The 26,976-nt window shown below is 36.8% G+C and overlaps 1 protein-coding gene and 1 long non-coding RNA gene across 2 annotated transcripts in view; one reads left to right on the top strand and one right to left on the bottom strand.

The window, feature by feature from the left end:
- Positions 1-1,978: 1,978 nt before the first annotated feature.
- The window catches only part of LOC121074342 (uncharacterized oxidoreductase ZK1290.5-like), a 46,206-nt gene continuing 21,208 nt past the window's right edge, over positions 1,979-26,976 (bottom strand). The window contains exons 4-8 of the mRNA XM_040566317.1: positions 16,371-16,462; positions 11,716-11,898; positions 11,123-11,182; positions 8,815-8,916; positions 1,979-2,275 (exon numbers count right to left, since the gene is read on the bottom strand). Coding sequence (XP_040422251.1) covers positions 8,821-8,916; positions 11,123-11,182; positions 11,716-11,898; positions 16,371-16,462 — 431 coding nt within the window. The 3' untranslated portion in view covers positions 1,979-2,275; positions 8,815-8,820. The remainder of the gene's footprint in view (positions 2,276-8,814; positions 8,917-11,122; positions 11,183-11,715; positions 11,899-16,370; positions 16,463-26,976) is intronic.
- On the top strand, positions 12,033-13,419 carry LOC121074344. Its single transcript, XR_005822289.1, has 2 exons — positions 12,033-12,602; positions 13,284-13,419. It is a non-coding gene; the product is annotated as an uncharacterized LOC121074344 (long non-coding RNA).

Below are 26,976 nucleotides of genomic sequence, written 5' to 3'. Positions count from 1 at the left end.
GCTCTTATATACTTGAGTTTTTAGGATAAGCAAGAATGCATGTTGTAGTGTCTCACACATACACAGAATTATTGGCTGCCTGTGATAAGCAAAATTCTTGTTGAAATTCCGACCAGAACTTAGTGTTCCGGGCATTGCAGAAACCTGGCTAGTCACAGGGCAACAGTAATGTGAGATCTCCCAGATAAGAAGCCTAAATTTTAGCTTTAGCATCTTAACTAAAATCACATAACAATCTGACGTGACTCAAACTGATCACTTTATGCCAATGAAACCAAAGAAAGCTGTACATGTACACCTGACAAACCAATCAGTCCCATGAAAAAGCACTCAAACAATCCTTCAAGAATTACAGAATTTGTGATAGAAGGGTTAGCGTAACAACACTGACATTTGGAGCAACGCTGAGAATTTCAGAGTACTTTACAAAGAGATCTTAAAAAAAAAAAGTAAAGAATCTTAAAATAAAATCTTGTATCTGAAAAATCTCTCTCCAGCATAATTCCTGGTAACTCTTAGTTAAGCAAAAGGAAATTACGCTGTCTTGCAGGAAAATGCTTTGACCTTGTCAGAAAAAGAAGTTGGGAACTGGGGGACTCCCAAAGCCTGCATCAGTGGCCTCTGACACCAGCAGGAGATAGTGCTCTCTTAGTGCCAGCACTGCTGGATTACTGACAATTGCAGCAGAGGAGTGTGTGAACATTATCCATCACGAAAAGAAAAATCCCTGCAAGACAGATTTCCAAAGGATTTTTCTGCAACACACTACCCTTATGCACCTTCAAAAATTTTGATCTATGCAAAACATCCTTTTATTCACCCAGAGATAATTCAGGCCACAAAACAGGGGCATTCTTCCATAAAGTGCCTGACCAAGACAGGAGATCCTCAAAGTAGTACCAACAGAATAGTTTGGCTCACCCAGAAAATACAAAGTGGCCTGTAGAAACCCGCAAAATTCTCATGATTAGAAGAAAGGTAAAAAACAATGTGAAAAGTAAGACGTTACTCCAGATTCAGACTTTTGCTGTAGACCTGGAACAAAAAGATTGTATTTTGAGTAATTTTTTAAGATTTACACTGCATAACTGAGAAAAGAAAGCAGTTCGTACTACGTAGCCTAGTGTTTGAATGCTCAGACTGTGGTTCCTACAAAATAATTTTACTTGAAGGAAGACGATGTGGCATAAATTTGTGCAAACAGAGTACTAAACCAAAGCATCTGTACTGCCTTTGATACCATGAAGCATGCTGGGTTAGAATTAGCTCCAGCGTAACATTATACAATGTTTTGTTAAGCAGTACAGACGTAATCCTCTGAATTAGGACATTTATGTCCTACCTTCAGCTCTACATGTTTTATCTGAAAGCCAATTAACTTCTCCAAACTATCACATAATACACTGTTGACGATATTTGCATAAAGCACAGATAGAAGCACCAAGTACTAATCATCTGTTTGTTTTCATTTGCTTGTTTGTTTGTTTTTGTGTTTTTTTTTTTAGAGAAGAATACTATAAATTTGTAAGCAAAATGAATCTTACTGTAATGGAAGACAGATGAATTCAACTCCAAGGGATGTCAGGCTTCTCTTTACAGAAATCTAGGTACCTGGACACACACGTAACTTACTGGTAGGATTTTCAAAATGTCAAAAATATCTACTTATTACAATTACTGTTAGTAACTGAATCAGTTATAAATGTTCTGCATATTGAAGCCTGCTCCTATCTGTGCCTTTAAGTTAACCAATACTTTACAAAATCTGTCAGGGGAAAAAAAAAAACAGCAACAACTGCTTTGTTCAAAAGGGTTAAAATGACACCTTAAATCAAATACATGCAGGTAAGAGAAACTTAATTACAGTATTGTGAGATAGCTTAATCCATACTGGAAGAAAATGCCAGAAAGATTCGAGAAAGCAGAGAAAACGCTAAAATTAGGCATTTTTGTATCGGTAAGAATACAACAAAGAAAAGGAAATGAAATGATTTTATTAAATTGTTAACATGACATTAAATACAAGCTATTGTTACTGCCTTTTTTTATTATTTTTTTAACTGATACTGATTGGGTACCCTAAGTACCCAGAAGAACAATCTATTCTTCAGTTTAAAATGAATTAAAGTTTCAATTGCATTACTTTCAAACTTTAGAACAACCTGGTTTTAAATTATCCTCTCCACAATGGATAAGTTAGATGAATTAGTTTTCTGTTGATATTCATGGTGTTCAAATGTTCCGTATCTTCTTCCCTCACATTAAAATCAAAAGCCTGGTTTTGGGGGAAGAAAAAAAAAAGAAAAAACAGGCAATGAGAACGTTGCAAAACCAGAAGCACACACGTGTTAAGAATTAGCATTCTATAATTTAGATGAGCTGTTTTTATTCTGAGTACTTGATACTGATCAGTTTTATATTAATTGAATGGACTTTTTAAAAATGCCATTGTAAAAAGTTTGATACATCCATTTTTGTAAGAATTTGTATTTTACTTCTAGATCAGAAAGTTGAATGTAACATTAGGTAACACTTAATTCCAAATGAAAAGACTTGAAGAAGTTGAGAAAGTGACATGTAGTTTCTTCATGGTTATCACTGCACCCAAAGACACTTCAACACCATATTATTTATTACCATAAAACCATAACACTAATGTATCTAATCATGATATATTTCTTTCATATGTGTTAAAATATAGCAGAACTTGCAGAGTGATGAAACTGTATAATGCAGTATTAGGAAACTAATTTCCATTAGGAAAGTTAATTATTTATTCCAGTAATACAGGTAAATCAAGAAAAATCCTACTATACATTTTTTTTCTAGGATTAACTAAAGATATTATTGAACATGATAATGTAACTTAACGGTCTATTCTGAAGAAGCAGAAATCCTAGCTGAAATATATGCAATTATTTGGCAGATTACAGATATTACTTATCTGTAGTACCTGGGAAAAAAAGCAGTAAAATAACCATTTCCAGAAAAGGAAAGAAAAAAAAAAAGCCACCTGTGATAATTTTCCAAATTAATCAGAGGTATTTGCATCTGGCTTATAAGGCATTTGTGATAATCATGCAAAAATCTCCAAAATCGTGTGACAAAAACAGATACTTGGCATTTCATTGGTACATCTTTACATATTACACATATTATATAAATATTATTAAATATTATAATATAAAAATGCATTAAACACCAGGGAAGTAAATTTATACCACAGTATACACACGACCTTCACAGCTATGGCTCGGTTTAATCTTTCACCAACTTTACACTGCATCCAAAGCAAGTGATTTACCATAAATTCAACTCAGCAACACTCTACTTATGGATACTCCATGGGATGACTCCAGGAGAACCATTAGGGAAGAATGAGTTCCAAGAATAAACAAAAACAAAACAAAGCATCTCCGCTGTTGTTACCAGGAAACAGTAATTATAACGTTCCCCCTGCTCCCCCTCTGCAATTTCACAGCCAAGATATAAACTTAAGAGTAATTCATTACAAGGAACTCTGAAGCCTCATATAGAGAGAGGCTCCTATAGTCTTGGAAATGTATTTTGCTGCAGAAAAAATAGAGTAATCATTAATAGAATGATATCCCTGCTAATGTACTCTGGAATTTCCTATTGGTAGGTCAACTACAGAATGGTTCTCAAAGGGCTCTGGTGTGCAAAGCCCATACTGAGATCATAAAAGATTCCTCTTGGGCACAGGTATTGAGATCTGGCACAAATGGATCTGTACAAGGCTAGGCATCTCACAGTATCGGCCACGTCTACCATGACTGCACAGAGTGATGCTTATTATGCCACTGGGAAGCAGTATCAGAATCACTGACTTAAATTCATTTCAGGGTTTGAGCTCCTCTTTTTTTTTTTTTTCTTTTTTTCTTTTTTTCTTCAAGTGGGTAGTGACAAGTTTTGGAGATAGTTCTCATGCTCTGGGCCCTTAGAAAGTCATTACTATTCTATAATGTCCTGGCAGTTGTAATTAGCCCTATGTGATGCTCCAGATGGATTAGTGGCCACCGAATAAAGATCAAGACTGCATCATTTTTATTATAAGTATTACACAGAATCATTCAGGTTGGAAAAGACCTCTAAGATCATCTAGACCAACCTTTAACCTAGTACTGACAAGTCCATCACTAAACCATGCTACTAGGTTCTACATCTACACGTTTCTTGAAGACCTCCAGGGACAGTGACTCAACCACTTCCCTGGGCAGCCTGTTCCAATGCCACACAAACAGTAATTTCAGTCAAGAAATTTCCCCTAATATCCAACTTAAATCTCCCCTGGTACAACTTGAGGCCATTTCCCCTCGTCTTATCACTTGGTGCTTGGGAGAAGAGCCTGACCCCCACCTTGCTACAGCCTCCTTTAAGGTAACTGTTACGTACAATAATGTCTCCCGAGCCTTCTTTTCTCCAGGCTAAACATCCCCAGCTCCCTCAGCCAGTCCTCATAAGAGTTGTTCTCTAGACCTTTCACCAGCTTCATTGCCCTTCTTCTGATGCACTCCAGCACGTTGATGCCCTTGTAGTGAGGACTAGCTTACTAGTCATAGGCTTACTTTGAGGCAGTGCAGGTATTTGCCATTTTCTTTCAAAAGTACAGACGTTTTTGGAGGCTGCAATAAGTGCAAAAAGATTAAGTACAAAAACCACTCCCAGCACAGCAAGCTTGGCTTTTCTGTTACTTCTACCCAAAGCCCTGTAGTCAGAGATGTGCTCCGTGAGCTTCAAAGCTTTGGCAGGGGTGTGGCGATGTGAAGAGAGTTAACTGATTGGATTCGATTACTGTCCACAAGAGCTGCTCCACCTTTGTCCCCATTTTCAAAAACAAAGGGTTAATGTCAGCTTTCCTGTCAGAATAGTTTAGTATTGCTATTTTAGAAAAGAAAATCAGCTGGTGTTAACCACTGTGCCGAAAAGAGGTGCAAATATTAGTGCAGCCTGCTTGGCTTTGTGGGTTTGTGAACTTACTAGTATTATAGTTTCTTTACTACACACCCTAATCAGAAGAATAATGTACTTATCTTCAAATTTGTGTTGTGGGGACAAGTACAGTAGAAGAGCAGACTGATTAAAAAAAATTCCTAAGCACACACTTTGCAAAACAACTGCCATCATTTTTCAATTCAATGTTCTCAGGTGCCTTCACCTCCAGTCATATAAAAGATGTAAGTCTGAAGCAGGCAAGAAAAGGAGAGAGGGAGCCACTCAAAGGCAGACAGGAAGCTACTTGGCTGCACAGAAAATGGCCTCACCCTTCCCACTGACTTTCTGTTTTTTTTTTTTCCCTTATTGTTTTAAGAGTTCCCTTCCAGTTTCAGTGCTCCTACAAAGAAGGCTGAATGCACTTTGTTAGGCAACACTGATAAATGGTATCTTGTTTTAAATAATGGTTTATCTCAACTAGAGAGGAGTGTCCCAATCATTCACAACCATATATAACCTACATAACATGCCTTCAATTTGCAGATGTATTCCCTAGACCTGCTGTCAAGACGGTGGGTTGCAATAGTAAAATGCATGCATTGCTGTATGTTAAAAATGGTCACGGTAGCAAGGTGAAAGAGCTTTCTCTCTGGAGAAAGTGTGTCTTAGGCAAGTATGGACAAGAGAAGGAATTTCAGCCCTAGGGAAGAACATACATGGTATCATTCCAAGAATATATTCGAGGGATGTCTTCTGAACCAAAAAAGAAATTAAACAAATGGTATTAAACTTCCTGATTTCGTACGTTCTGCACTTTTATATCCTTCTGTTCTGCTAGATTTCACTTCTATTACAGAACATCACTCCTCACTGCTACCCCTAGATCTCACTACTGTTCATGTTCCAATTTGTTATTAGTTGACTTACTTTATACTGTTATCAAAGTTGTCAGTACTTTAGAAGTGTTCACTTAGACACAGTTAAGTGGACTTATTCTACAGCAGCCCTTGTTTAAAAAGAAAACTATCAACATATTAAATGCCAATTTAGTTGTAGAGAGGAGCATAAAATCATCTACTTAGTCTGTTGTCCCTGTGCAACCGGATCAAAACTAGAAGAGGATTTGCTCAATGCCACTAAATTAACTAACAAGGTATAAGATTTGTGAAAGCTGTTTTCAAGGGAAGAAGCTCCAGTGAGGTATCCCAAGCACACAGGAGATAACAGGATTCCAGTCCCTTGGGAGAATTATAGCTTCTAGCAGAAAACAATGGGGATAAGTGATGGCACGATATAAAAACAACACACCACACCTACGAGAAAGATAACACGGGTCAGCTGAGTCCTGGCACTTAAATAGTTCTAAAGCCACTACCTGGTAGCAAAGGAATTGGTGGGAAAATTCACACACACACACAAATCCTAGAAAAAAAGCCCTGAAAATCCTGCAATAATCAAGTCTAAAGGTAGTTAGAGAAGTATCAGATTAAAACTGCTCCTTAGAAGTATGCTATTATAGTAGTGTTTCTATCTTATTATTCCTTTCATTACTCACTGTACTGCTTAGATAATATCATCTAGATCAGAGAAAATACTGCCTTGACTTCCTAGCAAAACGAGATACAAATGCAAGATTAAAATCTCTTTGAAAGAGGGAACAATAAAATCTATCAATGGATTAGGAAGCCATCCTCACTACAGTCTACAGTCATCACAGTAACTAAATCTGGTTTAGTTCTGTTTAGCTCAGAACAGGGAGTCAGAAACAGCACAGGAAAATCAGAGCTCTTCTGCCCATCATGAGACTTCTAGGCACATAACTAGTCCTAACTGAATATTGCCTTGATAAAACTGAAGCTAAAATTTGCCAGCTTACATAAAGATTTGGTTCACGTTGTATGTATCATTTATGTTGGAAATCGTATGTTGATGTGATGAGTGTTTATTCAGAGATAACAAGGTAAAACGCCCACTTCTCTTTTGTAGTTTCTGAGATAGTCTTCGCTGACTAAAACCCATATTGAATGAATACTAGGCACGTGATTCACTTCTAGTCCTTGTTCTATGAATTCAGATACGATGTGAAGCAATGAGTCCCCCAGCTACACAGTGCTATGTAACACTTTTATGCATATTGCTAAAATCTGAGCAAATTACTATGCTAAGGTATTATTCTATAAAGTGATTTTTCAAAAGCTGGATTATGCAATGATCACAGGTAGAAAAGTTTATTTGTGGGCATTCTTTCCAGTTTTTGCTTAGCCATTGCCATCATTTTCTGCAAAAGCTGAAAAAAATACCTTAATTTTATAAATAAGCCTTACTTTTTGACATATTGAACCCCTCATTACAACAGTTAAACCAGGTACATTGCAGTTCTTGGAACACCTGAAGTGACATTACTAAATACTGAAGCACCCCATACTGTAGACCACACTTGAAAAATTGCAAGATAACCTTAATGCGTAGGTAGTGCATCTTTTTGGAACAGTACATTGTCCATTGTACAGATATTAATGAGGGCAGCTTTTCATACAATATCTTGTTTTAAAAATCATAAATAAAACAATAATGATTCAAGAGGCAAACCTAAACATATTTTCTCTGAAATGTTTACCAGTAGTTGGTTTTACCAATTAATTATGCTGAGGAGCTGTTATCAACAAGGTTAAGTATTCTGTATTTTATCCAAGCTGTATGGAAGCTCAGCTTTGAGGAAAAACACTACAGGCTGGAATATATGACTGCTGCAAGCCATTTCTTGATAAAAACTAAGGAGCTTTGTTTCGCGATATGACTAAAGCAGAACAGCACTGGGAAAACTGCCTCAGGAAGTCCACACACAATATAAATCATACTCAGATTTTCCATACCTTTCTAGACACGGGAACTCTTAAAATATCAGGCCAATGTGACTAGAAGTTCAATACTCAGCAGATAAAAGACTTTGCAGACGTGTTTCTCAAAACAGACTTGTAAACTACAAATATCTGTATCTACATCTACCTCTTTATATACATACATATTTTATAATAACTCTCTGAAGAACATTCTGTTCTTGAAATTTCCTGGACAAATCCAAAGTGAAAGCTAAACTAATTCTCACTAAAAGCTACACAAAGCTCACCAGAATTTCCTGTAAGAGAAAAAGATGCTTACCAACAAAGATGCCTCTTTGGCTCTTAAGAGCTTCCCGCTCAACTCTTATCCATGCAGTCAGTTTATTTGTGCATGGATTTCTCTGGAAGTATTCCTACTTTGTTACGACTACAGGCTTGTAAATAATACACATAGAAGTCTCTAGGTCAACGCCATTATTATGCAGTAATATATAAAACTCCTTCTTGCGATGCTTATATATTGCTTATTACAGTGAGATCATATTCTTCATGGAGTTTTACAGTATAGTATAAATACTGTAGTGATAATGGTATTAATATGTTTTTTTCCACCCAGCTTTTTCTTCTTCACATATTGCAACCCTCTAACAAAATACCTGAAAAATTACTTTGAACTCAACACTTGTACACTAGTAGGTAGCATTTTTTCCTACATTTAAAGACATGATATCTCCTCATGTTCATTGGTTAAGTGGCCTGATGTGAGGTCAATGTCATAAATAGGAGGCTTTGCACAGGCTTCAGTGAACTGTGTATCAGGATTTTAGACGGAAATATAAGATCTCAGGACAAAAGCACTACCCTCAGAAATTCTTTTGTCTGTTATCTACGTTAAGGATTTCAGATCAGTTATCATTAATACCAGACAGTAAGCTCACAATTACACTCTTATTGCAACCTTCCCTGAATTTAAATTATGTGGTATGACATATTGATTACTGACAAAGGAAAAAGCGCAAACCTTCGTTCACACAATAAGGCTTGGGTCCCAGGAAACATGTCTCCCATCATGCAATCCATTTAGAATTTCAACATCATCTTCTGCTATTGTAAAATCAAACACCTATGGGAATGCATATATAGTTAACATCATGAACATAGAATCAGGAGTGTTTCTATCATTTAAGTTTGAAGCAGAATTTTTCTATTTTTTTTATCCTTCTGGAAATTACATTTTGTCGCAGACAAACATCATTCTATTAAGTTAACAAGCTCTACTTGGCCCTTTGCTGTCTTTGTGACTCATTTTCATTTGCAGACCCTGTTGAGATGGTTTTGTAGCACTCTGGCCTCAAGCAAGGCTGCAAGACAATGGCAGCACCAAAGCTGTTTTTAACAGCATTCTATATGGTCATTGCCAGAGGTATACGAATACTGACTGCAATCCCCCTGGAAACCTGAGCTCGATATTTTGGTTATATCCAGATGTTCATTTTAAAAAGTGTCACAACTCTTTTCCTCAGAACTTTAGCCAGAGAGAATTATTAGAAGGTATAGGAATTTTTTATGAAGTTAGCAATCTAAGGTTTTATCTATCTCTATCTTTTCTATGTGTACTTAGAGAAAATACTCATGGATCAGCTAACGCAGAAAAAGATACAGTGCTACAGTTTCTCAGTACTAATGCTGACTTGAAAGCAACCGCCTCTTTTCATGCATAGGTTCCTACAGCGACTGACTTACCCTGTGGTGAAATCTACAACATCAGTGATGGTGCCAGCGTTTTCTTAGCAGGTGACTTATTTGGACAATATCACTTCAGAACTGAATTTGCTTTAAATTGCTCTGTTGTCTTTGTCAGAGCTCCTTCATACTCAATGAAAAGATCTTGTGGAGCCTCAACTGCTGCCAAATGAGCTACCCCCACTCTACATTATCCAGCAATTGCTGTGTGCTGGAATGCCCCATGTAGTTGAACTTCAATGCTCAAGGTTTTTAATTCTGAACCACAAGTCACAAAACTAGAAATACTGTATACTACACACTCAGGGTTCACTGAGGTCCATGTTTTCCCCATTTTGACTAGAAATCATTGAGACTCTAACACATTGGCATGGGTAAAAAAAAAAAAAAAAGGAATTGTGATAAACAACATCAGACAACTGTAATTCCCCCCCCCCCATCCTAAATGTTTTGAGTTTTGCTGCAATGCAATCCTTCAGCTGCATTAAATGAATTGGTGAGGCCACAGAATAAAATCCATAAAACACAGAATTAACTTGGATTTAAAAATATCATTGGGTAAAAAAAAAAAAAAAAGAGAAGGAGAGATTTTTAACCTGGTTCTGCTCTCTGATCTGGTTCACAATACTTTGCCACAAACAGCTGTGCTTGTACCACAGAAGCAGGGCAGGTGTCAGAATAAATAGTCGAGGCAGGAGCTACATAAATAGGCATAGCCACCAGGAGAAAACCTCATTACATGTGTGTTAATTTACACTTAGAGCACATGGACAGTGATTTAACTGACAGTCAGATGTTTGCTGTCTTCTTCCCGATTTACCAAACAGTTCATACTCCTAAAATATTTTTGAAAGAACAGTAAGTTTGTGGATTCCCCTCCCGCGCCGCCCCCCCTCCCAAAAGCGCACTTTCAGATTACAGAAATGGGGAAAAAATAAGGAATGAATTAAAATCATTCAGTATACCGAGAAAAAAACAAACAAACAGGGAGATCATGCTGCCAATCCTCAGTTCCTTCCCACTTCTATTCGTGCATACCCTACATCCTGTGACCTTCTCTGTAAGTCAGTGGGAAGAAGGTAGGGGAGTCAGCTTTGCCAGGACTGTGACTTCCTCAAGAGGTATCTGGGATATCTCCAACAGAGTTTTACAGCTTTCATACAGTGTCTTTGTGCTATGCATAGCATACAAATTCCTTACATTTGATCTATATGCTTATCACAAAAAGAACCTAACCATAACCAGACTAGATTTTCTACTATCACTCGAGTAACAAGTAAAGATATTAATGACAAAAATCAACTATGAAAGTTGATTTTTCAGTATTTAGTAACTCTGTGGATAACTTTTTTGTACATAGTGATTAAATCTCCACTGATTTCTGGCATTTTTGAATTATGTGTGTGGTTTATTATTTTTAATTTATTTTTTAAATGTACTGTGGTAATTCTAAGCTGCTATAACTTGCTAATTTTAACTGAGTTGCCCTAATATTAAAATGGTATAGGACAACAGACAGACAAACCAAAATATTAAAAACAGTAGTTTGGATATTAGTCGAACTTGAGTGTATAACTAAATCTTACCTTGCAGTTTTCCTGTATCCTTTCTGCTTTCGTGGACTTTGGAATAGTCACAATCCCATTCTGAAAACATAATTATTTTCATCATTAAAATTTACATAGTTTCAAAGAAAATACTCTCTTCAAAATATTTCAAGATGTTCCTCATGCCTTCTGAGGTTTTTCTTCCATTTTTCAAAGGACACTGACATTTCCATAGGTTATTTGTAATTGCAGTTATGTACAGTGCATTAAATTCCAACACAGATTATGTAGTCATTGTAAAACACTATTTCACTGCTCATCCCTTTGTGTTGAGTGACAGAAACAGAACGATTCCCCCTTACTGTTTATAACTTTTAGTTTGAAAACATCTCTTTTATTGGTGATTGCTTTCATTCTCTACAATCAAATTATTTGCATATTTAAAACGGTGCCATGGTTTGTGTATTACATTGCAAATTTCCTGGACAACAATTAGTTCATAGGCTGTCAAAACTGAAGGCAAGAATACTTTCTTTATAAATTCTGTTTTGAGGCACAATATCCCAAACTATTTGCATTTTATTTTTTTCCTGAGAGAGGAGACAGGTTTTTAATTACTACCCTCCAATTACCTGTATACTCCAGCGTATGCAAATCTGTGCTGGAGTTTTGCCATATTTCTTTGCCAGCTGAATGACACTAGGATGAGTGAGTGCTTCACCTTTAGCTAAAGGACAATAGCCTTCAAAAACAATACCTCTGCTCCTACAATAATCCACCAGCTCCTGAGGTCTTTGGAAAGGGTGGTACTCAGCCTTAGATAAACAGAAAGAAACTTTTAGTCAAAACCTTGAAAATACATTTAGTAGCAAACATTATCATTGATAAATGAGAATATTTTTACCCTATTGCTTTTAAAATGCAATACGAGTGAAATCACTGCTTTGGAAGATATATGAAGGATATTAATCTACAAACATTTTGCCATTAATTGGCACAATAATTTCCTATGCATTTTATGTTTACCACAGAAATAAAGTATGAGTAGTTGTCTTCCCTACCTGCGGTTGGACTTACACTGCTGTTCTGCTCAGTGTTTGAGAAATGCATGCAAATGCATACTGTGAGTCAGCATTAGGTCATTTTTATGGGTGATTTGAGACTACCTTCTCTTCCCCCAAATTACTTCTTTTCTTATCTCTTGACTGATGTTCTTCTTGGGGTTGCACAGGCAAGGGAAGGAGGCAGGGCTGAGACTGGGTTTGCAAGACACTGACCAGAACAATATGTCTAGGATGAGGGCCTGACCTGTGAAGCAAAGTGTTGGCACAGACTGCACATGGAAAATCCTGTATTCCCTGTGTGGCGTCACAACCAACACGGCAGGAAGCAGACATGCTGTGGAATGAGCAGCTCTGGAGACCCTTTGCTAGGACGGCAGATCACAGATTGCCCAGAACCAGTTAAAAGGAGAAAAGTAACAAGCTACAAAGACAGCTACTGGAAACAGAAGTTACTGGTAAGTGATCTCAAAAAAGCCACTTATTCTGGCACTTAGTGAAAGCCAAAAACGAACCTCTGTAATATTCCCTTACTCTGTTTACTTCAAAAAATATTTCACAGCTTATACATTGTAAGAAACACACCTTCCTCTGCATTCAGGTGAAAAGTGGTGGCATTTTCTTTTAAAAAGAGAGAGTCCATAATCATGTGATGTGCCTTCAGCACAACTAGCCGTCACCACTGTTCCAGTGATCTAACTCTTGCGCATTTAGAAGAAAAGTACTCTTCTGAACAATTACCTCAACGCATGGAATCTGGAAAATTTCTTCTGCCATAAAAAGGACAAATGAACGTTTCCTGTTTCTCATCTTTAGTACATGTTGTCTTTTCAGACAACAATAGTCAGGAACAATAGGCTGGCAGTCATTCAATATACGCTAAGAAAAAACTGTGCCCCTAGAAGGCTGGGCTGAGTCAGCCTAAAGCTGCTATGATCTAAATTACTAGGTGGACTCGGGAACAAGGTTCAAGCAGCAGACACATCCATGTCTTCAACCTTTGATGTTTCTTGACCTTTGCGTAGCCTTTGTATTTCAAGTTTATATTGAAAGACCAGTGTTTAGGTCATACAGTTATTCACTTGTTTGCACCTGACCTGACTAGAAAATATTCTCATTGTTTATTATGCAAAACTGAGGGGGAAAAAAGATTGAGCAAGCAGTTCCTTTCAGAACACTGATTAACAAAACCCAGAGCAAGCCTAGTCTACTTGCTCCTTATCCAACTACACCACAAGACTGAGCATCTTTGAGAAACACCACGTACTCTTCTGGGTAAGTATCATTTTGCACTGAGTATTAGATACAGATATACAGTGTCTTCGAATGTATTAATATACTGTGAATATTGGGATTTCATAGAAGTCTTTGTAAGTATTGTCTATCAGGTGTATTAATAGTAATAATTTTAGAAGAGGTTCTTTACACTAAGTATAATAAGTAATGTAGCCTTGAAAATACTAAATAAAGAATTACTTATGATCAGATGCTGAAAAATCTGAAGCATCTCTATAGCATCAGGTGACTTATTCAGCATTTATTACTAATGTGCCTGCAAGCAGCATTTAGGTGCTGGTCTAAAAAGGGTTCTCAGCAGCAGAGCTGCACCATAAATACTTAAAGCAAGTAGCATGCTGCTGTGTTACCCGCTTGTTTCACAAACAGGCTATACAGCAACAACCACCTCCTGTCTTGGAACATGATTTATGCCTTTCACTGAATCAAGAGACTCCCAGATTTCATGAGCTGAATTTTGTCATACACCTTTGTGTATTGGTAGGAGCAAGTATTTTTCTTTTAAAAGTAATCCTAAAAAAATGAAATGCATACAATGAAATAATCACTACTGAATTTGTTTTTATTTTGAAACCTTTCTGGAAGATTCCAGCAGCATCTGAGTGCAAGGTACTAGCATCCTGAGCTGAGGAGACATAGGGTGGGTGGCCAGTACGCGCTTCCCCTCAAAATAATAATTCCTACTTCCTGGCCTGCCCCACCCTTGCTATTTTAGTCACCAAACTTTTCTCAGGCAAGGGCTGTCTGTCATACAGCTGCAAAGGAAGATCTTGGTCTGTTCTGGCACTCTACCCTGAGTGATTTGTGTGTAAAATCTGTCATACATTTAATAAAGCAGTTCACAGTTCACATTACTGAACCTTCACAGCTGCTACTTGGTCAGCCACAGGGGAACTCCAAGAAAGCACAGATTTTTATGACAGTCTTACCGCAATGGGGGAAAAGTTAAGCCTAATACATGGACCTAGACCCTCAGTAGGGTACACGTGACAGTACACACTTGACAGTACGCGAGCCTTACTCATTCCACCCTGCTGCAGATTCATCAGATCTTTTCACCTGGTAAAGCTCTCCTGCATCTGGATTTCAGTCAGCTTTTCAAGGGGAATGCACAGTCTTACAATTATTTTTCCTCATAAAACTGATATTTAAGCCCCCAAATGAGTTTTCTTCATAGAGGAACAGTTCACGTGAGCTTACATACAAATGCCTCAAAATCCTAAATACCCTTTTACCTTTTACAAATTTACACAATTGGGCTCAATATCAACAGTGACATTAACACATTTAAGTCACTTCTGCAAATAACTTCTTCATGCAGTATAAAAATATTGATGAGCACCCCTACATGGAATTTGGAGAAGATCAGTTTAGTTTCAGTGAGTTTATTAAGTGTGTATACATTAATTATTTTTCCTACTGAGTAACAGGCACAAGAAAAAGTATTTTCCTTGAGCATAAATACAAGCCTTTCACTGCCAAGTCAATTACAAATTCTAGAATACAAAAATGTAACTTCTAAGTTAAATTTCACTCTACCTGATGCCAGAATGAAATTTTTAATGGTTTTACTTAGAGCATTTGACAGTAGTTTTAACAGTAGGTTATAATTTTTAAAACTGCTTAATTACTACTAAATACATTAGAAAGAATACATTCTTGAAAAGACAGGTCTTTCCTACTTTGGTCCATCCTACCTATAAGAACATATTTTTTTCCCCAAGAAGAGAAGCAGTGCTTACAACTTGGTTTGTTAAACAGAAGCACTGCTTTCTACCTAGTTTGTGAAGACTACAAAAAGTCTAATAAAGCACCTCATTTCTCCGGCCTTCCTACTTCCTTCTCTTCACAGAAAAATAACTCAGTTTTAACATCCTAAGAACTGTTGGAGCTGCAACACTAAATTCGTTATGCAAATTTAAAACAGGTAATAGGAAGTGATTTTCCTTCATTTCTACATAATGACTGCTTGCAAATGTTTTGTATTTAGACATTAGTTCACTGAAAGACTAGGCTACCTCAGGCATAACTACAGCAAAGATCTTCTGTATCACAAAGTAATGGACAATAAAATAAGAATTGAGTATAGCACTTCCATTCGCAAATTTAAGAATTCATTAGAAAACTTTCATAATTGTCCTTTGGTAACCTTTAGTATAGTCAGCAAAACCCCAGAGATGTTAAGTTCTGTCACATTCTAAGCCACCTTTTTGTGCCTGTTTATGACATTACACCACAAAATGCTGCCAAAAATCCTTAACACCTGCAGAAAAGGAAAAAGCATGTGTCTGCACCTCACCCATTCCAGTTCACAGTTCTATGTTAGCTTTAAGAACATTTTCACTGGCAGTAGGTGGTAGGAACTGAAGCATGAACTTCTACCACAGCTGCAACAAGGGAACAGCTGTCAGCATCCTGCAAGTCTGCCGGAATGTAGGTGGCAATCTTTTATCACTGAATTTAATGCAATCTTTTTGATTAAAATAAGGAGAGAGCAAGGGGAACAGCACCCTTGCATGGATACAGAATCACCTAACACTTTCAGTGTTGCTTAGAGGAATTACATTTAGTATTTCAACAGAGGATCTCCAAAACTTTGTTTACTCCGCAGACACTAAACATTTAGTGCTACTTGAATGTTATTTCTAAACTGTTTTATCATCAAAAACTGGTGCACTGACCATTTGTTTGTGCCTTAACACCAGTCACAAACAAGCTGCCTGGCAAAAACTGGGGAAATAAAGGACAAAGGACATTATTATTATTATTTCTTTCCAATTCAGGTCATCTTCCTGAATGGTTTCCAATACACATATAGAAATGAAAGAGAAGAAATTGCAGAGTAAAGTTATTATGTGTAGTCTTTCAGGCACAGGGCTGTGGAGGAGTGGATTAGTAACCAGATACTTTAATTCTATTTCTCCACTCACCTGATTAACATGTGGAGTAACCACACAGTCTTCCTTTAGTTGCTCAAGATGACTGATAAGAAAGTTGCTTACGCCAATTGACCTACACAAACCTAACAAGAGAAACAGAAAAAAGTGTTGGGATGATCTTAACTACCTGGGAGGATTACTTGAAAAATGTCACTTTCAAAAAAGAAAATGATTGGTACAGATCATTTCTGTAGAGCAAAACACTACAAAGAAACACAGAAAACAGCACTGAAATGTAGTTTGACAGTATTATCTGAAAGCGTGGTTTCGTCACAGTCACAGTAGGAAATCATTTTATAATCCAAACACACTGGAAACTCCCCAGCGTATAAAAACGCCAGGCTAAATTCTGGGAAAGGCTAATGTAGTATAAGCAAAGAACAATTCGACTTCACCAGAATGAAAAGAAGGAAATGGTGTTCTGAGCAGCTTGCCAAAGCTAAAGAAAAGTGGAACATTTGCAGAAGACTAATAAGGTGTGAGCAATAAAACACAAGGACATGCAGCCCAAATGAACTACATAACCCCACTTATATTTTTATTAGCTTATTGCTATTAAAGAGACATTACATAAAACTCAGTATAACAACTTTAAGTAGTTTCTAACAAGAATTAAGAAGTTCAAAAGTGTAGGAAGTAGAATCTGCATTAGAATGGCTAGATTTCTCTGCTCCTGTTGACACACAAATCACATGACACATAGGTGATAATGAAAGCTTTTTTGTTTTTACCTTAACTGTGTATATGTGAATTAAGTGCTGACAGTTCTGAAATCAGATGTCTTCCTTCAAACCTCAGATATGATAGAGTGCAACTCCCATTATAGGCCTGCCACAATACCTCAAACCCGACTATTCCTTGACAATTTGGTCCCTATTCTGTGCTAAACAGTTAACAGGGAAAACAGTTGTCATCAGGCTAGCAGTGTTCTCCTTAAGCTGTAGATTCTGCAGATTATGGCTCAGACTTATTTCTTTAGTAAGTGAACTTTGGCTTTACTTGATCTGCATTTCAACCTTTAACTCTGCAGATGGAAAGTGCCTCAAGTTGTGTGAACATAGGAGTCCTAGCATTTCTCCTGGCCAATTCTATACTGTGTACACGTATGTCCTCCTCTATATACATACATACAAGTAGCTATAGCAAAAAAAAAAAAGGAATTAAGACAAAATTATACTTTTTTTTTTTTTTTTTTTTTTTTTTTTTGAAAAAGATGCTACTTGGTAACTTCAGGCATTTGGTGTCACAGGAATGACTTCTAGACTGAAATTGCCACTGTCTTGAGGTTGACAGGGAGCTATGCAGAGCACCTTTGATATTGAACCGCAAATACAGAACACATAAAAAGCACATATTAATGAAACTGAAGTACATGAATAATTTAAAAGGAATAATTTTGCTTATCTAGAATAAAGATGATGAAAAAGTTGGAGGAAAATGTATTAACCATTCCTAAACTATTCAGAAAATGTACATGTGTTTTATGAATAAAAAAATAACTTGCTAAGAGACTATGAATTGGCATGTAAAAATTTTGCAGGTTAGATTTGCTCTAGCAAGATAAAGAAATTGAAATTTTCTAGCCTTCTCCTATGAAAGCATATTAAGTAACGTTACAGCTTGCTGATTATTAGAAACACACTGTTAAAGTCCTTAAAAAAAAAAACAAAACTTGTGTTACACCATATAAATACAGGTAAATTGACTGCTGTGTTGCTTTCATATGTTTTAGCAGTAGAAGCAGATAAGCAGCACAGCAGCAAAACCTGCATGCATACTACTGCTTTTTAATGTGGTTTCTTTTGTAGAATACAAGGACAAAAAAATACATTAGCAACTTAAGTGCTAGACAGCTTTCACTTACAGAAATGATCACTGTTCAAGATGTTTAATGCAATTAGGTTATAACCTGCATTACAGCAATTTGCATAATTTATGTAATCTGCCAGAAGGAGCGAAACCCAAGCTTTTGATTTCTACTGACAAACAACCCTGGAGTGGCAACACTAATAAATCATTATGCCAAAGAAGTGAGAAAAACATTTGCAGTTTTAACACAATGGTGAACCAAAATATTATACATTATTGTTGAAAGCTAAGGAGTTACAAGAAACATGCTGTTACTGCCCTTGAAGAATAAAGCTTTTATTTCAGGCTGAAATAAAACAAACCTCAAATACAGACATAAAAGATGAAAGCTTTTATTAAACTTGTCCATTCCCACAAAAATCTTCAATTTTTTTTTCCCTACGGTATATTTCAAGATGTTTTGCTCCTAATAGACCTTGAAGCCTGTTCTGTAGTCTCACTGCATTTACTGATAGGAAGTTTTTGGTTGATTTCCCATCATGAAATTCCACGTTAGTTATGTATTATATCATAACAGTCTGTGTCACAAGTCTCAAAAACACCAGAATGCTCCTGAAATGTGTGTATGTGTGTGTGGGGGGGGGTAGTATTTTTTCCAATTTTACCTGTTTAATGAGTTTAGAAATCCCATTTCAAAGAATTCAGGCAGATTTCATATCTTAGTTGTTATGACAACATCCTTTTAACAAAATCAATTTAACTAGTCCTAAAGTTCAAGTCCTCTGAGTTAAAAGTTTACAATGTGCTAGCTGCAATACCTCTAGAAAGTACACTTTTAAAAGATATATCTATACTATCTTACTTACAAAGTCACAGCACTTTGACTCAAGGAGAAAATATCCTCCTTATCTGCTTGAGGAAATGAGTGGTTTGGCCCCAGGAAGATTTTGAGAAACTACCACGTGCAACGAGTTTGCAATTCCCCATTAGTTCCTAAGGCTTATTGAGGCTTTGCCCTACTCCACGTGGCTCTGACTTCAAGGAAAAATTGGCAATGATGCTTTTATGCATGCTAAAAATTGACTGACCAATGCACAATGGTGGAACAGAAATTTTCAGCCAGCTTTGAAAAACATGTAACTCTGTAAAACACGTTAGAAAACATATTGACCCTCAATATAATGGTTAATAATGAGGAAAAAAATATTTTCCATTACACACAAAATAATCTTGGCTGCCACCATGCAGGTACTTTCACCCACACTATTTTACTCCCAGCTGCTGTGAAGCAACACATCATGCTAATGGACGGGCTTGCAATGTAGCCGTGTTGTTTAGCTCACAGCAGTTTTTATGGCAACCTAGAAAATGATTGGGTATTTTTTCCTTTACTTAGTGTAATACCAAACTGTACAAAGTTTCATGGACACTACTACCCCTGCAACAATAAAGCATAAATATACTGTCTTGGCACCACAACACTGCTTTAGTACAATAGTGAACCTTATCTTTCCCTAGCACTACTATGGACTTTTACCAAACTTCTAAATACTCTCTAACATTAGCTGTACAAAGTTCAGATCAAAAAGGTTCTTTAAATTACAAAATTGGATACTGGGTTTGTGGAGCCAATTTTCCTCCCCCTCCCTGCAGCCAGAGCACAGGAAAATTCCCACATCCACAGAACAGTGCCCTCTGTTACACGTGCTGTTCAGGCCACAGAATACAAGCAAATAAGGATCCACTTCTCACAAGAGGTCAGCTGCAGCAACTGCACCTTTATTAAAGGAGGTTACACAGGTTGGAAAGGTCCACATTCTCTGTGATATGCACATTAAGAAATTTTCTGTATGCAAATGGTATTACTCACAGAAACCATAAAGGGTATGATTTCAGCACTGCTTGCTAAATCCAAGCTGTAGGCTGAGTGTGTCCCACAGAGTGCAAGCCAAAGCCTTAATAAACAAAACAGAAAACTCTTACACACATCCAAAAAGGAATTAAGTTCTAGATCTATAAGACTTGCTCCGATTTCACAGACATAGACACCAAAAGACTAAGTGTCCTATCTAATGTCACACAGGAAGACTGTGGCAAAACTGATGACAAGACCCATTTCTTAACTGAAAAAAAATCATGCTTCCTTCCCCAAAGGATGTTTTTATCCTATCCATTACTGTAGCCTAGGAGTATTACCAGCCTTAAAATGACTTTCCTGCTTCTACAATTCCATGACTATTACTCCTGCTACAGATCACCTATGAACCACGATAAACTGCAAGAACAAATGAGGAAGCACGAGTAGAAGTCAAATTGTCAGTTTCTGTGACTGAAATCTCATAAACATTTGGTTTACACAACAGTAAAATAGCTAATTAAGTAGCATGATGCTGCAACACTAGCTAAATGTATTCTCAGTCTTGTTGACTCTGGCTGCTCATCCTCATTACTTCAATACAACATCACTTTATTTATACTGACATGCTTTGCTCTTGAGTTGGTATTACACACCAGATCAGATTAAAAATGCTACCAAAAAGGCTGTTCATCTGATTGTCTTCAAAACTGAATCAGTTCCCTTGTGCTTTGACGGACTCTTCCTTCTCTTGTGGCAGTTTTAAGCACGTAGAATCATACTGGGAACAGAACACAGCCTAAAAAAAAAGGCTGAAAAAAATATTTTTATGTCAAGAACATTCTGAAGCCCCTGTTAAAAGCAACTGTTTGTGAACAGTTGGGCAGACAGACCTGTAAAAACAATTTGGTACAGAAACAATCCCACTATAGCTTAACGCAGTATTGCCACCATACTCTATGCTGTGAAAACGGGGTCAGCATTACCAGCAACCCAGCTAAGTGATCCATGGCTATCAGTCTGCGAACACTCTTAAAATGAGCACTTTCAAAGTAGCATGGACACAACACAGTTAGGTTCTAAACAGACTTTGTTCCACCTGTAACTGTGATGGCACTGTTTCCTGAACTAGGATATTTTTGGACTTCCATATTAGAGAAGACAATGATTCCCAGCCGACACAAGTAACAACAACCTCACTCATACCAATAAAACAACACCAGTTTACGATAGCTAAAATCTAATACCTCGGGTTCAGCATTCAACATTTGCAGAGCAGATAAGTGACACCTTTTCCCCAAATCATGTACATTACTTCCTGAGACAAAAAGTCCTTTTGGGCAAGGACTTTCCTTTGAATTGCATTTCAGCAATGCTTTCCAAGAGTTCTGTGTTCACACTGGGACCTCTATGCACTTCTGTATGTACACACACAAAATGCCACAAATGCATACATTTGCTTTCAGGAAGCTAAGTAAAAGATACTTGTGAATTTATCAAGAATGAGCTTCACAGGCTTGTAGAAAAAAACACAAACAGTACATTGCAGTAAATCACGAAACAAGTCGGAGGGGCTTATTTTTGCACTTAAAGTCCATTAAAAAAAAAAAAAGAAACAAGGGTAGACATTCTTGCAAATTTAGATCTTATAATTCTATGGAAATTTCTTATTCTTAAATGTTGCACAATATGAAGACATGATTTTTAAAACAAAACTGTGTAGTCATTTTATTTCCATATATCTTTTATTGCAGTCTTATCTGATCAAGTGTGTTGGGTGTGGTGCAACCAACATCCTCACCAACCTGCAACCACCTTCAAACCATGAAAACACATCTCTGAACTGTTTCTGATCACAACAAGCTCACGAGATGTCTTTATATGTGCAAAGAGGATACTACTGATAGCATGAAATAGACGTGTTGTTTGCTGGTGAAAATCGTTTACTTATTTTTACCTATTAAAATTTTAATGCAATTTACATACACACACACACTCACATGGTTTCTACCAAGAAAAACACTCCTAATACAAATATTTGTGGAACCGTAACACAACTGCATGCCAATTGTCAGTTGTTCATCATTTGACCAGTATCAGCATAGATGTAAAATTATTTTTCAGTAGAATAAAAGCAGAATGTCATCTAGGAAAGGATGTACTACAAACCTGTGCCACGTACACAAAAGATGTGTTTGGTTTACTCAATTCTTACTTTAACCTTTAAAAACTGATACATAATGGAGGAGGAAAAAATGAAGATTGAGCTGCTCTGTGCCCAAGAAGAATAGGATGAGGATATTTTTAAGGTTGATTAGATTTCTTCTCTCACTTGGAATTGGGAAAAGCATAACATTTTTGCCAGTAACATCGTGAATTCACTTACATTACTAGGCTAAACAATTTCTGTTACTTTATGGAACTTTCTGCAAATCATACATGAAGCCTTGTTAAAACTAACAAATTAATGGAATAATCATTTTAAAGAGCATTTCTCTGTTTACCAAGAAACATGTGAACACATTAAGGAATTTCTGATGCAAGTATGAATATCTCAGGTAAGCATAAGCTGCACTGCTTACCCTAAGCAGATAGCAAAAAGTACAACTTTCAGCAAAATGGCATCAAGTCTGAGTGGAATCTGAACCCCCAACAACCACCAACACGTTACTGCTCCTGCCAATTACAGGCAAAAGCTGGCTGGAGGGCTCTCATTCTTCCCAGCATTTTTAGATGGAGAGACAAGTAATCGTGTGCATGTGTGTATGAAAGCTTGCCAAGACGATGGGCTAGCCACAATGCCAAAATCAAGGTCATAAAGACACTGCATACGGAAACGGGTCACTTTGCTAGAAACGGCCCCAATTACCAGTGAGCATATATAATGACTATTCATGATGTCAAAGCAGTTTGCCACACTGCTTTCATCTGCTAGCAGACAAATGCCTATACAAGAATGGCTGCAGCTGTCAAGGGAACATTTGACTCAACATATGCATCTTGGAATGGGTTCTGTAGGCAGTCTGGCCTCCGTCCTGAGGAACCAGAGAAGATAATTTCCACAAAATGACAATGTTTGAGACCACAAAATTCAAACCATAGCCTTGATATTACAAGAACCCTAGTTGATTTCAGCTGTTACAACAGGAAGAGCTGGTGATTGCACACAAATGTCTCACTGACCAAAGTAGGATTTTATTCTCCATTCTCCCTCAGCACTGTTTATCCCATAGGTCTTTAAAGAAGATGCATGCAGTCTGTTGAATAAAGACACAGCTCTAGAATTCTCTGCCTCTCAGCACTGCAGTACAGATAGACTTGTTTCCTCCCACTGTGACCTTAAGGCCACAGCTCCCATGAAACAGCTCCAATGAAAATAGAGCAGAATAACAAGTCACGAAAGATTAAAAAAAAAAAAAAAAAGCCAAAAAACATGAGATGTTACATTCTCAGGCACAACAGCATTTAACTGGAACAGTTAACACAGCTGGAGAGGGTAACCAGATCTAAAACAAATACTGTTCAGATTCTTTCCTACTTTAAATTGTTCATGTTTCCAGTTCAAATCATATCAAGAAAAAGGATTCCTTTGGAAAATGCTACCCTCTGATCCCTTTTGGTGAAATACAACAAGAAGGTTCTTAAAAACAGCATAGTGGTAAGCCACAGTGGAGATTTTTGACAGAAAAGCAGAGGAGCTCTCCCTTAAGTCACCTGAACATATTGTTTTCTACTTATGAGAAACTTCTGATGTTATAGCTCAACCCCAAATTTTTGTTAAGAGAAGACAGAGGAAGCAAGCACTACTAGGCACTCGAGAATTAAAAACCAGTAAAGTTAAGGACGTCTGCACATCGCAACGAATGCACATCTACCTTTTCAGGTACCCATTTAATTGACACATGTTGCATTCAATAACAACAACCTGTTCTTCTTCTACAGACAGAAGTACTTAGGAGTTTCCTAAAATTAGACTCATTATAATCTATGGAGTCCTTGTTTAACTTTTTTATACAAGCTTTCTGCTCCCTAAAATATGCATTCAAATAATTTTGACTATATATATATATATATATATTTTTAAACTTGTCACACAGAGCTTTTATTATCTGGGAATAAAGACAGGATCTTATAAACCAGCACATGCTGACCTGGACAGACGCACAGACTCAAGGTCTCTCTTCAACTCGGAAAGAAGATACTTCAGTCCAGAAGCCCTACAAGCTCTGCTCCTGCAGTCCTGTCTCTCAGCTACTACGCAGTGACTCTCAGATGATCCTGGTTGAGTCCATCTTTGTAGAAACAACCCAAAAAGCTCTCTCAAAGCTATAAACATAATACAGTTGGATTTTTTTTTGCTTCAACTTGTGGCCATTATGACCAATCTAAAAACTTAATGCATTAAAAATTGTCTGGATTGAAGACTTTTACAGTCTTGGGCAGTAACATTTTATTTACCCTCCTTCTAGTGTAATGGGTAATAACAATAAAAAAAGGCTATAATAATTTTAAATCATTTTAAAATGTTGTTTTTCTCAGGTAAGTGCAATTTTGCAGAATAAACATCGTCTGGATTTAAATTGAAGTCAAAGATGAGATTTTCAAATATCTGCACTCAAACTATCTGTAAATACAAAGAAGCTATTAAAGAAAAACTTATTAACTTCAGTCAGAACAAGACTTAGGTCAATATTGAGATCTTTTTAAACATCTCACAAGACTCTTGCAGATAGATAGGCATTATTAGCCCCAAAACACCAACCAATTTTTCCGCAAGAACTGTATTCATTGTCACTGCTCTTTCAGAAACTCGTCAATGTGGGACACTGCTAGCTGCTAAACTCACTAGCAAGTTGAGTAACTTCAGTCTTTCCTTTGTGAATTGACTGCAGAAGCATATTATTCATTTTAAATGGCAATTCTTAGACATGAACATTTTAGTTTCTGCTGTTGTTTTTCCTCATGCCAACCCTCCCTCTCCCAATGTTCCTAAAATAATAGCATTGCTAGTAATTTTCAGGTAATAATGATAACCTGAACCACATTCAGAGGAAATAAAGAACTCACCAGTTTACCACAGAACTTAATTTTTTTCATTCCCAAATTATGAAGATATATTTTTTCCTCAAGTAAGGATTTTGACCAAATCATATATTTAATGTGAATATTCATACCAAGGCCAACACATTATTCACATTACACACAACAAGACACAAAGATATGCAGCAAGCATTAATCGTCAACGGAAAGTCTAGTGGTTAACCATACAAACAAATTATTTAACATTTTCCTCAGGAATCATTGCATTTCCATCTCCAGAGTGGTTAACATTTGCGTATCACTTCAGTAACACATGGTTATGGTTGGAACATCCAGAGTCTGCATCCCTTACAGCAAAACTGTGTAAGTTAACATCTGAAGGCACTTGATTCAGCCAGACTAATACATCATCTACAGTGAGAGGAAAATTTAGCTGAGGTAACAAAAATAAATGCAAACTCAGATGTCTATAAAGAGATATGCAATAAACAAAAAATAAAATGACCTCTGCAGGTGAAGTCAGTGATAGTATTTCCAGTGTCTTACTGGATAATCATTGAATAGCTCACAGTCTTTCCCATTAGGGAGACAGGTAGAGAAATAAAGACAAGAAAGATCACAACACATACAAAAGCAGAATAAAGACAACGGGACAGGAATAATAATAGCAAGTGAACTACAACCTATTTGCAGCAAATTGGGATGGTGTATCTAGGCACAAATGACATATAGGAACTTAAATATTCATCAAAAAGCACTGTTCAACGGAAAGACAAAGTAGCTTGCTGAATGGCCCATCTTCAGACTTGAAGTCATTGATGTTTTGAAATATTAGGTTGGTGTAGTGGTTCTTTAAAAACTAAGTGTTGTAATCACTTACACAGCAGAAATACTTTTTGCAACTTCCCTTATGCTTAATACAAAAGCAAGAATGAAAAATGTATCAAAGATAATTTACTTCTCTGTTTCCAAAGGCAGACCAAAAGTACTTGAAGGGCTGAAATGCAAGAGAGTGGGTTTGTTTATTACTCTGATAAAACTGGTAGAGGTATACAGCCAGCAATTGCAGTCTGTATAGGCAGCACTCTCCTCCTACTATCACTGTTTAAGTAATTGAGTTAGCAGCCAGACTACTTAATCCCAGAAGTCTTCGCAGAGTCCAAAGAAATTCTCTCAAGCTGTAAACAAGGTGGGTCCACATTGCCTAGAACTGCATGACAGGATCTTCTCTTACATTATTTCTAGTAATAGGTGCATACTTCAGGAGCAAAATGCCCCTGTTAAACCTACATGATAAATTCTGTTTGGGGCAGTCTAATCTTCCTATTGCTATGAACATAAACCGAAGATTTCTGTGAACCAAAAATCAAATTGACAGACACCAGAACTTGACAGAATAGATCCCTCCTTTGAAAGCTTTTTCAAAAGTTAATACCAAAAATCCGCAATTCAGAATTTGTTCTTATCTACTAGCCAGTTTGGGTGACATTTTCTAAAATGCAAGTGAATCTACATAGTAGTACAGTATATGTTCTGTGGAAAAATATGTATATGTATACAGTGGAAAATGATATTCTACAATTACAAAAAAAAGATCAAAAGGAAATAAAACTTGGTAGGATGATTTATACACGAAACAGAAGAGGCTACTACAAAGATGTTCTGTAGTGGCACACGCATTTCAATGTAATGTGTAGATTTCCTCAAGGAAGTATGCACAACATCATTAATCTTACAGGCAGAATGTGGCAATGTATTATTTGAAAGCAACACAAAGCTCTCTTATTTAGCTTACCAGAAAGCTAATGCTGCAATTTTCAAAGAGGTTCACATAATTTATACACCCAAACACAACTGAAATACGAGCAACCAGCTCAAATGACTTTTTTGAAC

Source organism: Cygnus olor, chromosome 8 (assembly GCF_009769625.2).
Source record: "Cygnus olor isolate bCygOlo1 chromosome 8, bCygOlo1.pri.v2, whole genome shotgun sequence".
Taxonomy (NCBI): Eukaryota; Metazoa; Chordata; class Aves; order Anseriformes; family Anatidae; genus Cygnus; species Cygnus olor.
The sequence above is the reverse complement of the archived record's forward strand: the minus strand, read 5'-3'. Positions and strand labels throughout refer to the sequence as shown.